Source organism: Zerene cesonia, unplaced genomic scaffold (genome assembly GCF_012273895.1).
Source record: "Zerene cesonia ecotype Mississippi unplaced genomic scaffold, Zerene_cesonia_1.1 Zces_u003, whole genome shotgun sequence".
In the NCBI taxonomy this organism is placed as follows: Eukaryota; Metazoa; Arthropoda; class Insecta; order Lepidoptera; family Pieridae; genus Zerene; species Zerene cesonia.
Window position 1 is genome coordinate 1,923,362 of NW_024045133.1, and position 12,725 is coordinate 1,936,086.

A 12,725-nucleotide genomic window follows, 5' to 3' on the forward strand; every position below is an offset into this window, starting at 1 on the left:
AGTAATAAATGTTATTTGCAGTTAACAATTTTCTTTTTTCTTTATTACAATATTTATGGCAAGACTAGGTACATCTGTCTCACTGATCTATTTTCTATATGGACAAGTAGGTGATCAGCCTTCTGTGTCCTACCAGATAGGGACATTTTTTTTATGCATCTCCACCGAGAATCGAACCAAGGACCCCTCGGTTCTACGCTCACGGTTAACCACTGTGCCAAGGAGGCGGTAAAAATAAAAATTTAACTATAAAAAATTATTTCAGTAACTAATTATCTCAGTAGCAAACCTCAGTAACGTTTGTTACTGAGATAATTAGTTAGATAATTAGTTGTGGGTTTACACAAAAAGTAAAGTCTAATTAATTGACTTGCTCCTTTTTTATTGAAGTTGGTTAATAAATAACATGAAATTGAACTATTTTTGAACTGACTTTATTAACCCACCATAATATTTTTCTGATTTACAGATGTCATCAGAAAACGTAACGGAGAAGTCGTACGTGGAAGGCTACGCGGGTACAGGACAGCCAATGGTGAAATATCCTAAGCTAGACTTCCATCCAGATATGCTGTTCGCCCTAGGCAGCCCTATAGGTAATGCAGTGTTCCTAATTCTTGTCGGTAAAAGAGTGCTTTGAACTCATAATGCAGTGCTTCTAATTGTTTTGTATAACGCGTGAGTGTGTAAAGTGTTTCTAACTCTTATACATAAGTTTTGCCCGCGGCGTCGAACGCGTTAATTTCGGGGTAGTTTAATAGATGTTATTATACATATACCTTCCTCTTTAATCACTCTATCTATTAACGAAACGCCATCAAAACCCTTTGTCTAGTTTTAACGATTTAAGCATATATAGGGACATAGGGACAGACAGAGAAATCGACTTTGTTTTATACTATGCAGTGATGCAGCGTTTCTAATAGCTTTAGATAATACAGTGTTTTTTATTCTTGTAGATAACAGAGTGTGTTTAATTTTTATATGTAATACAGTTTTTCTTATTGATATAAACAATAGAGTGTATTTAACTCTTATGGATAATGCAGTGTCTCTTATTCTAGTAGGTAAAAGACTTTTTTTTAGAAATTTCTACTACTAATGCATAGTTATTAGTGAATTAAATTAATAAAAAAAATAAATAAAACAAGAAATAGCGCCCAAAGTCAAGGGTCGACTTATACGAAGTTTTTAAGTGAGCAAACATTTTCTTCTTGTAATATATAAGTCTTAAAAAAATAATAAAAATCATTCTAGTTGTTTAGTCAAAAATCCATTAAATTCTAGTTTTTTTTCTAGATATATATTTATAATAAAGTTTTGTTAGTTACACCACTTACATAACTATATAACTCAAGAACAGCTGATCAAATTTCAATATTTAATATTAATAAATTTTGGCTCGTTGAGTCTGCCTTCGCTTGGATTGGGATAATAACTGTTTAATATTTCAAATAACTGACTCTTTTGAAAGTAAACCGGGTAGAGTCAGGGCTGACAACTAGTATAAAATGTTATCAATATATTAATTTAATTTAAATATTGTTATTATTTATTTAATTTAAATTGTTGTCCAATACGTTTTCAGCCATCTTCGAATGCATTCGCGGCGTGGAGTTGCTGGGGGAGCAGTTCTGCCTGCCGACATGCAAGAATTTCTTCAACATTTTCCACCCTTACGACCCAATCGCTTATCGGTGAGTTTCAAATTCAAATTTTCAAATTCAAATTCAAATTTTCAAATTCAAATTCAAATTTTCAAATTCAAATTCAAATTTTCAAATTCAAACAATTCAAATTCAAATTAAAACATTTCAAATTCAAAATTTCAAATTCAAATTGTAAGCTTTCAAATTAAAACTATTAAATTCAAACTTTCAAATTCAAACAAAATATTTTCTCTCTCTTTCGGTTCCATGTGCCCAAGGGACACCGTACGCCATCTATTGAGATGATTGTGAACCATCACAACCAATGTGAAATATCATTTTAATGCTTGAAATAGTGTATCGATGGAAGATAGAGAATTTAATTGAATAAAGGAATTGTTTGGGAAGGGTAAGGAGAAGGATACTCATTAAATCATCATAATGTTTTCTTCCAGACTCGAACCAATGATAAACCCAGTGCTGAAAGACGTGAAACCCTATTTGATACCGCACCACAAGGGCAGGAAACGTATGCATTTGGGTGAGTTTTTTTGCGTGTGTTTGTAAATGGAGACCTCTGGGACTTCATTGATGAAATTGGTGTGTCTTCCATATGGATTCGAGTACGGTTTAGATTTACAGTTCCTAGGTCGTATACGTAGCTAGGTCTACAAAAGATAATAATATAATAAGATAGAAATAGAATTTCTCGAAGTATTAAATACCCTAGGAGTGCTAAATTATAAAAAAAACTGAATTAAAAATGTATTAGTTCAGAGAGCCTACTATAGCATTAATGAATATATGGAAGACTAGCGGCACCTCGCGGTTTCACCCGGTTAAGTCCATATCCCGTAGGAATATCGGGATAAATTGCCTATATGTTATTCCAATTGTCCAGCTGTCTACGTAGCAAATTTGATTGCAATCGGTTCTGTAGTATTTGCGTGAAACAGCAACAAACATACACACATCCTTACAAACTTTCGCATTTATAATATTAGTAGGAAGTAGGATAAAATAAATAAATAAATAAACGTCTCGTTACAGAACTGAAGGACACGATGACGAGATTCGGCGCCGACATCAAGCAGAAGCTGATCGAGTCCATAAAGAGCACGTGGTCCAGCATGTGGAAGACGCAGCCGCCGTCCAGTGACCAGCTCGAGAAGGTGTGTGTGCGTGTGTGCGTGTGCGTGTGCGTGTGTGTGTGTGCGTACGTGTGTATGTGTTTAATAAGTTTCCAAAAGCCAAAAAAAGCAAGCAAAATTTTCTCGTCATTTCCACAATATATTATTTATATGTGTATATTATATGTGTATATTTATATGTGTTTACTTGCGGTCCGCCCGGGCTTCGCCCGTGATACTTATGTAGCCTATAGCCATCCTCAATAAATGGGCTATCTAACACTGAAAGAATTTTTCGAATCGGACCAGTAATAGTTCCTGAGATTAGAGCTTTCAAACAAACATACAAACAAACAAACTAGTCAGATATATTATATTAGTATAGATTAGCGGAGTCGGGGCGGCATGCTAGTTCTATATATAAGTAGTGTATAAAATGAGCATTCTCTTTCAGGTTGTCGAAGAAGAGATGGAGAAGGAAGAGTTGGCGGAAGAGTGCAAAGAGGAAGTAGGCGAAGAGCCGCAGGTGAGGATTTTTTTTTCTTTTACTCTGAAAATTGTTTAAATAAAACTGGAATCGGTAAAAGAAAAATGTAAAAGTTTAGTCGGATAAGAATTATTATTATAGAATGAATCGGCAAAGGTTGTTTTAGGGGTATCCGAGGGGGTCGCGGACGAATTCTAACAAGCACCCGTGGCCCCTTCACTAAGATGGCTCGACGGAACACAGTGGGGTTTTAGTCGGTGGGAATCCGACATAACCCACAACCTCTTCCCCGGGGGCCGCGGGTATCTATGCAAGATTTCCCCACTATAAAAAAGGGGTATAATGGCGGCCAAACAGCTTCTTAACCTGAATGTATACATAAAAAAATCTCAGATTTATTTACAGTAAACTACCCTACATTTGTTTTAATTTAGCATTTACCCGCGGTTTCGCTCATATAAAAGTCGAAAAATACATAAATAAGAGGAAGATCTTCTTGGTTGGCTCGTATCTATTAAAAAAAAAAACCATCAAAATTCGTTGCGTAGTTTTAAATAATAACAGATAGAAAAAGCGACTTTGTTTTATACTATGTGATGTATAGTAATGTGTATTTCGCAGATTTTTTTTGTATTTCTTTTTTATTTGTTTGTTTGTAGGCGACTCCCGAAATGCTGGGCCGCCTGAACGACGGCCGCCGAGTGGACTACGTGCTGCAAGAGGCCCCGTTCGAGATGATCAACGAATACCTGTTCGCTATGACGTCCCACGTGTGCTATTGGTGAGTTTGTTTGTTTTTGAATGAGTTATTATTTTTTTTTTTTGTATTTTCCGAGTCACTTGTGTTTGTTGGCTGTGATACGTGCGTTTTTGGTGGTTGGTTAAGAAGATTTGTCTTTTTTTTTTGTGTTAATAGTGTTTGTAAGCTGTGATGTGACACTTGGTGAGTGGGCCAGTTTGTTCGTTTGTTTGTTTGTTTTTTTTTGCCCCCTCTTTTGTTTTTCTTTTGTATTATTGTGAGTCACTTGCTTTCGTAAGCTACTGACGAATGTTTGGTGCAGATTTTTCACATGGTTTTTCATATTTTTTTTCTTTTTTCTGTCTTGTAGCTAAAAAAAATGCTATATTTTTATTGTCTTGAGTTACTAACATATACTTTAACTCTATTATGTGCATGTGTTCCATTAGTGAGGTGTGTCTACATGTGACTTGGCATTGTTTATTAATATCTACTAATTTATGTGTTCATCATCCTAATCATCATCATCATCATCCCATATATGCTCCCACTGCTGGGACACAGGCCTCCTATGAGGTGAACCCTCATAGGAGGCCATAATCCACCGCGCTGACCAAGTGCGGGTTGGCAGATGTCACATGTCGTCGAACTTTTTATTCTCGGACATGCCGATTTCCTCACGATGTTGTCCTAAGCTGTTTCGAGTTGTGATGATGTGAATTATGAGCAGATTAATTGAAATATCAATGTATCTCTTGCACGCTCGCCCGGTCTCGAACCTCCGACTTTTCGCTGTAAGCCCTCACCATTGAGCCACCACTGCTCTTATTACCTGTTATAAGAATTGTTGATTGTGAGCATAAAAGTGTTTGTCACGGTGTTTGCCAATTAAGATGGAAGGTTTCGGGAATCGTCCCAACAGCACCACAATTTGGTAGCAATCTGCGGGTCTGCTATAGATAAAATCTCAAAATAGTTAAAAAATCACAAAAAAAATAAAAAGACATATATTTCCAGGGAGTCGGAGGACACGATCCTGTTGATCCTGCGCGAGATCTACTCGTCGCTGCGCGTGGAGCCCGACTGCAGCCTGCCGCAGCGCAGCCTCACCGTGCAGCGCACGCGCATCGCTAGCGTGCGTGTCTAATCGTGCTTTCTAAACTCTTTTTTTCTCTTATGTATCCCTACTAATATCATAAATGCGATAGTTATTCCGTCTATCGTGTTTGTTGCGCCTTCACGTCTAAATCACTGAACCGATTTCGATGGAATTTATAGATGGAAAGATAGAATTGAACTTGCGACGGGACAATTAGGTTCGGTTTTAGGTCTAGACATTGGGAAAGGCGATTTCCACGCGGGCCAAGCCGCGGGCGGAAAGCTAGTAATCTTATATATAATTTTTTGCAAAAAACTCTTATTGAAATGAGAGAGATCCGAAAGAGTAGAAGAGATTCGATTACTGTGGCGGGATCACGGGTAGCCGAGAGGCTAGGCGTTGATACGGCTAGGCAAAAGGACGCGGGTTCGAATCCCGCTGATTAATCAAATATTTTATATTCTTTAAAAATTTCACGTTTACAAAGAACTAGCTGCGCTCCGCGGTTTCACCCGCGTAAGTCCGTATCTCGTAGGAATATCGGGATTAAAAGTATGCCTATATGTTTCTCCAGTTGTCTAGCTGTCTACGTACCAAATTTCATTGTAATCGGCCCATTAGTTTTTGCGTGAAAGAGTAACAAACATCCACACATACATATATCCATCCATACTTACACACTTTCGCGTTTATAATATTAGTAGGATATCACTCCTATACAACTAAAATAACTATACAATATGACTTACTACCAAATTTTATGTGCAAAGTCAGACAAACAATATATATTTTTTTTCTATTTTATTTATAAATATATATATATTTTTCAGGATGGTGTTACAGTATCGAGTTCTATAGGTAAATATATATTATTGTTTTTATTAATTATATTGTAAACTAGACGCTCGTCCCGGCTCCGTCCGGATGTCAAGGGTCCCGTCTTATCCCAAGAGAGCATTTAATCGGGATAGAAAGTATCCCATCACCCAAGTCAGCTCGTACCCTGTCTGTATACCAAATTTCATCAAAATCCGTTTGAGTACTTTCAGCGTGATTGACGGACAAACAAACAAGGTTTCACATTTATTATATTAGTGTGATTGTGATTACATACTTTATGAAGTTTTTATTCATACTTTTCTTAAATGTAAAATATTATGTAAGACTAGCTGCGCCCCGCGGTTTCACCCGTGTAATTCCGTATCCCGTAGGAATATCGGGATAAGAAGTTGCCTATATTTTATTCCAGTTGGCCAGCTGTCTACGTACCAAATTTCATTGTAATCGGTTCAGCAGTTTATGCGTGAAAGAGCAACAAACACACACGCATCCTTACAAACTTTCGTATTATTATAATATAAGTAGGATGTATGATTGAATAATGTGTGATTGTCTTATTTCCAAATTAAGTATATATTTTTTATTAAGACTACTGTAGCCCAAAAACGGCTGAACGGCTTTTGATTATATTTCGAAGTTAAAGTCATAACAATTGAAATAACTGCTATAATTAAATTAAATTTTCAGCATTTATAAATAAACTGACTGAAACTGTTATTTTCAGAATCACCTTCCACCAGCCGCGGCGCAACATAACAGTTTTTAATAAACCCACGACCAAACATACATTACAAAAAAAAATTAGGAAAATTTATTTCTTAAATGTAATAAAATTTATGACTTCAGTATGTCTATTAATGTTTTGTAGTTAGTTAGTGTCAGTTTTGCTATGAATATATCTGTTTCGCTCTAACTCAATACAACTTGTATATAGGCATCCCTTTCTAACTGAATTTTTCTTGTGTGTAATTGAGAAATATAGATATGTGCATTTATTTCTTTCGTGACAAATTTCATCCGATGTGGATGAGCCGTTTCGGAGTTAAAAAAACTGACACAGACTAGAGTTTGAACTAAGGTACGCGAAAATTCAATTATGCTTTGCGTAATACTCAATAAGATGAAGTTCAGAAATATTCAAAAATAAAATTTGTGAAAGCATTAACCGACTACGGAAAAACGCGTTCTCAAAGATTAACCAAATTGTTTGATGTGTTTGCTTTTTTGCAAAAGATTTTTTTTTATATGGATTTTTTAATTTAATAATAATGTTGATACATCAATTCAACTTATAGTAAATATGTTAAAATTTATTGTTCAATACATTCCTAACCTATAAAAGATTTGGGAAGAAAAAATACATATTACAATATACAGAGACACAACAAATAATTATAATTTAGAAAAAAAACAAAACTAAAAAGAATAAATTAGTAAAATTACACTCATTAACTTAAATATTAAATATTAATTACATATTCTATGACTGCGCCAAAAAAAGGAAGCCACTTAGGGGCTAGTGACGTTTTAATACAGTACTAATTCCAGTGTGGGAGGAAGACAGATATACGTCGTGATATCTCCTTCCCACGCTGGTATTAGTACTACTTTAAGACGTCTCGTTTGTCAGTCTCAGTGGCCTACCATGTTCTCACACTTGAATTACTCCTGCTTTAAGACGTCATAGCAAACTCCCTAGACTGTCAGGTGCACATAAAGCATTCTAGACTTGTTTGAAAAGATTTTAAGATAAGATTTTAAGTTGAAATGACTCATACATTGCGACAAATTATATAAATAAGTTATAAATAAATTATACATAACAGACCGTAAAAATATGATAATTGAAGAGTTAATTCTCTGAAAAAAGCTTAATATTAAAAATATATGACTAATCTTGTGTTATTTCTAATATTAAGACAATTATTAAATTGCATCATTATCTGTTCAGCGATTCATAAGACATTCTAGAATAATTAAACTCACATGAAGACACTTTCCCTTGTTGCAAAAATCGCGTAAAAGATATACAAAAATCATTCGTATCCACCAGAAGATAAAGCTCAAACTGTATTATTTATTTCATTATTTATGTCAAAATAAATGAAAATATTTTACTAGATTTTAATAGTTAATAATAACATATTTTATCTAATGATAAATAATAATAAAATATAATTTCAAAACTAAAAATAAATCACACTACACTAATGTAATTATTGTATTGTCACAAAACCTAAGTATACAAAGTTTGAATTAAATCTGTCCGTTTAAAGTGGGTCGAAATTGAGCCTAAAGGAGTCGGTTACAGACAAACATACAGGCGAAATAAAAAAAGGTGTGTGTGCGATTCACACATGATAGAAGTGAAACTTCAATAAATCGTCAAAAGAATGAATAAAATAGTATGTATATTTCTGTCTCATTCTTTGCCGGCTTCATTCTACACATTTTTGTATTTGTGTCTCTTACCTGTCGTTTTTCCGTTGCAACGAAATCACAACGATTCTAAAGAAGTTTCACTTCAATAAAAGCGTGTCTACTAGTCTATGGTTATATAAGTAAATCCCTAAAACACTAAGATCGACCAATAAACGAAAGGCTAATTTAGGCTAATGTCATTAGGTTGAAGTTGACTAGTTTGTTACCACATACACAGCAGAAATACATCATGTCTGAAAATTTTAAATGTCTGGCTATCCCGGTTCTCCGATACAGTCACCAGCCGTAAGGCAGACAGACCGACAGACGGACGGCGAAGTCTCAGTAATAGGGTCCAGTTTTGCCCTTTAGGTATGGAACCTAAGCAATGGGACTACGCTTGACTAATTAACTAATTTAATTACGGTCCATATAAAAGATGTCAATCTTTTCAGTCTTTGTTAAGAAAAAAAAAGAAAAAGAAAAAATGTCTGTATTTTTAATCTAAGAAAACGAATAAATGATTAATCTTTTTACTTATATAATCATAGCTTATGATAGATTTGTTGTTTTTTCTTTTTTTTTTGAAGTTAAATATACATAGAACAGTCTTTTATAAATTAAAATAAATCAATACCGACTAGAGTTGGAAAGGGTTTAGGGAATGATGCTGACAGATGTATATTAAATACTAATTATGAACACTAACCTTTACGACTATATAAGAACTGTGTTTTAATCTAAAACTAGATAGTTTTGTGTGCAACAGACATATAACTTTTCATATTGATATATTATAATATCTAAATGTTTCCTAAATCGATAAAAATACATTTAGGTACATATGTTACAAATAACTCGTTATATCTAGTTTTAACTAGTCAAAACTAGTTGTAACTGAACGCCTAGGTCTCTCTAGAGAAGTCTTGTTGGAACTAGAATTAAGGTTGAGTTTTTATTTTGGTCCATATTCTTTTTTCTTCTGTTTTTTTTCTGTTTGAGTGGAAAACGTCCTGAAGTCGATTCTGGCAATCAAACGCTGCCGCGGCACGCTAGCTTCGCTCGCTAAACTCAGTCGACGATTCAGAGACTTACACGCTCGTTCAATTCTCTTTTCTTTACAAAAACTATATATATTTAAAAAAAAAGGTGTGTGTGCGATTCACGCACGATAGAAGTGAAACTTCAGTAAATCTACAAAAGAACGAGATGAATATATAAAATAGTATGTATGTATATTTCTGTCTCATTCTTTCCCGGCTTCATTTATACATTTGTGTATTGATGTCCCTTACCTGTCGTTTTTCCGTTGCATCAGGTTTGAAATCACAACGATTCTAAAGAAGTTTCACTTCAAAAAAACATATAAGAATATACCTAATAGTGTAAAAGAAAGTATTTTCCTTAGTTAGAACTAGTTCTAACGGGTTTTTTCTTACAAGTGTATGAAAAAGTCGGTATTTTGAATAAGTGCTATATCATATACTCTTCATTTTTGACGTGTTGTCTGTATGTTTGTTGGGTAATCACACGACAACTACCATATTGATTTGTATCATATTTCGTATGTAAATAGTTTATAGCCTGAAATCTTATTTAGATAAACACTACAAAAAGTCATTTTTAATTTTTCAATGAATATTGTAAATTACAATGCGATTTCACTTCATATTATAATAATGGGAATTTCGCAGTTTAAGGTACGAAATACAATGACATGATTTGTCAAATATTTCCGTATTTAGCTTAATAAAATAAACTTTAGCGCTTATTATCATAAGTCATAAATAAAAATGCAAAAAAAAATGTTTAGTTATTTTATTTTGAGTGGAAATTAATATTAACGCCATCTATTGGTTGTATTGGAAACTACGTGTATAAATTAAGTATGTGTCAAAATGTAAAAAAAATATGTAATGAACCTTTTGAAGAAGGTTGCGTTATTTTGACATCGATATTATTAATTAATTACTATTATTTGAATTTTTTGGACATGGTGCGGCTTTTTCCGTTTTAAATTCATTGTAAATATTCTTCGTAAGTAAAATGCAGCTGAATATTATTTATTTTTACTTTAAAAGTCCTTTTAGAGAAATTGGGAAACAACATTGTAGTATATTATAATTTCATATTTTTTTATTAATATTTGGGATGTTGGTATATGCAGTAAATAAAAAAAGGATTTGATTTGATTTCATTTGGTCGATTTTTTTAACGTTATCTCCTAAGAATTATAGCTAGAGAGATGTAGAACATTTTTTTCACATTAGGAATATGTTATACGACAATCAGTCCTTTTTTGACGTTTACAATTTTTCTTCAAAGTGAAATTTGGAATTGGGTTAATCGACTTTTATAAAGCTATCCCTTAACCCACTCCAATGGAAAGTTAAGGAGAGAAATTTGATATATACTTTTTGTTTTTACTAAAAGGACTTGAGTTTTAAACATTGCATTCCTTCTATATATAACATTCAAATTGTAATAATTATTGATTTATGAACTATTTTTTTATATTGTCTATAACATTGGTTGTTATTAAAATAAAAATTATATATTAGAGCATAAATATCAAACTCTATTTTCAAAAACTTTTATTTCATGGCTTCCGTGTATTTCTCTGAGCGTCTGTTTTTTTTTATTGTAATTTACAGATAAAATATAACTTGTCACAGATGATGTAATGGTTTATTTTTCTTTATTAATTATATTATTGATATTTATACTCTAATTAATAATGAGTTCGCAACATGTAACCGTTTTATTTATTTTCGTTGTTATTGTAGTTAGTTATTGCGAATTATTTAAAAATGAAACTAACTAATAAAGTTTATATTTTATTACGGTTGGCTTTTATTTCATTTGGATTGTGTTTTTTGTGGATTATTGTTATTAATCAATCAATGCAAAATATTATTTAAAAAATACCAAAACTTTTCAAGAGAAGCAATTATACATTTCACTAGCTTTTCGCACGCGTTAAATTCGGAGTAGTTTAATTGATGTTTTATACATATAAAAAAGCAGTGGTGGCTCAGTGGTGAGAACCTCGGACTTTAAAATCGATAAGTCGGGGTTCGAGACCGGGCGAGCGTGCAGGAAATAAATTGATTTTTCAATTTATTTGTACTGCTTAAAACGGCAAAGGAAAACATCGTGAGGAAACCGGCATGTCCAAGAATGAATCCGCCAACCCGCACTTTGCCAGCGTGGTGGATATGGCCTGAACCTATGGGCTGATGATGAGGATGATACACATAAACCTTCCTCTTGCATCACTTTACCTATTAAAAAACACCATCAAAATCTGTTGCGTAGTTTTAAAGATTTACGCATAAAAAGGGACATGGGGACAGAGAAAGCGACTTCGTTTTATACTATGTAGTGATGGTAAGTCGTAGTAAAATTGATTAACAATAAGCAATAAGCATTTCATTATTAATTTGGTTAGCCTATAAACGCAAATAATTTATATATGTTCTTCAGTAATTTAATCATAAAAAGGTAGTTTATAATACGATTATACATAATACTATTTTGTGGATTGAATGTTTAGTGTAATAAACTGTCAGTCCTCATAACAATTACATGGTAACGAAATAAAAAAAAAATATTTTTTATTTTTTTTTTATTTAGAATACTTCAGCTTTTTAATATAAGAAGAGAACATACTTTTATCTGTGGTATAGATATAGATTAGTTAAATTGGTTTTTTTTTATTTTACCGAATTATAATTTATGTGTTTAGTAGTCGTCCACCCTTTTCCCTTCCTTTCCTTTCCCTTTATCTTACTATAAAGAGTGTCCCTCTACTTATTGGGACACACAATAGGAAGTGAAAGTTGTATACGGGATGCTGTACCGAATTTTCATCCGTTTTTACAAGTACATAGAAATATAATTCAAGGGAAAGGTTAAGGTTAATATAATTTTATGGTTTGTACAATTGGATCAGAACATGACGATTATTTTTTAGAATTATGGAAAATGAGTATTTAAACAATTTAAACAATTTATTTAATAATTCAGCTTGGGTGTGTTGTTACATATACGTGGAACTCTCCTGATAAGTTTAAAGAAACCTGTAGTAGGAGAGTTCCTCTTCCTCAATTGAAAATGACATGTTCTGTTTTTTTGTATATTTTCTTTCGATTTAATGATTTATTGTAATGTATGGAGACAATACATATAATAGTAAATAAATAAATCTCCGCCCAAAAAAATATAATCTTGAGGAATGGGATGTAAGATTTTCCGAAATAAAGATTGGTACATCTTGGTTGGTTTGAAAGCCTAATTGTTTCGCACTTAATTTGTTTGATTTATTTTTATAATTATAACTTTTTGCTGTTCGCAGTAA

At 33.0% G+C, this 12,725-nt stretch overlaps 1 protein-coding gene across 1 annotated transcript in view; it reads left to right on the forward strand.

Annotated features, from left to right (window-relative positions):
• LOC119838514 overlaps positions 1 to 7,342 on the forward strand; it is a 94,932-nt gene extending 87,590 nt beyond the window's left edge. The window contains exons 12-20 of the mRNA XM_038364485.1: positions 470 to 596; positions 1,589 to 1,697; positions 2,105 to 2,190; positions 2,700 to 2,821; positions 3,234 to 3,305; positions 3,926 to 4,047; positions 5,023 to 5,140; positions 5,935 to 5,962; positions 6,669 to 7,342. Coding sequence (XP_038220413.1) covers positions 470 to 596; positions 1,589 to 1,697; positions 2,105 to 2,190; positions 2,700 to 2,821; positions 3,234 to 3,305; positions 3,926 to 4,047; positions 5,023 to 5,140; positions 5,935 to 5,962; positions 6,669 to 6,700 — 816 coding nt within the window. The 3' untranslated portion in view covers positions 6,701 to 7,342. The remainder of the gene's footprint in view (positions 1 to 469; positions 597 to 1,588; positions 1,698 to 2,104; positions 2,191 to 2,699; positions 2,822 to 3,233; positions 3,306 to 3,925; positions 4,048 to 5,022; positions 5,141 to 5,934; positions 5,963 to 6,668) is intronic.
• The last annotated feature ends 5,383 nt before the right edge of the window (positions 7,343 to 12,725 follow it).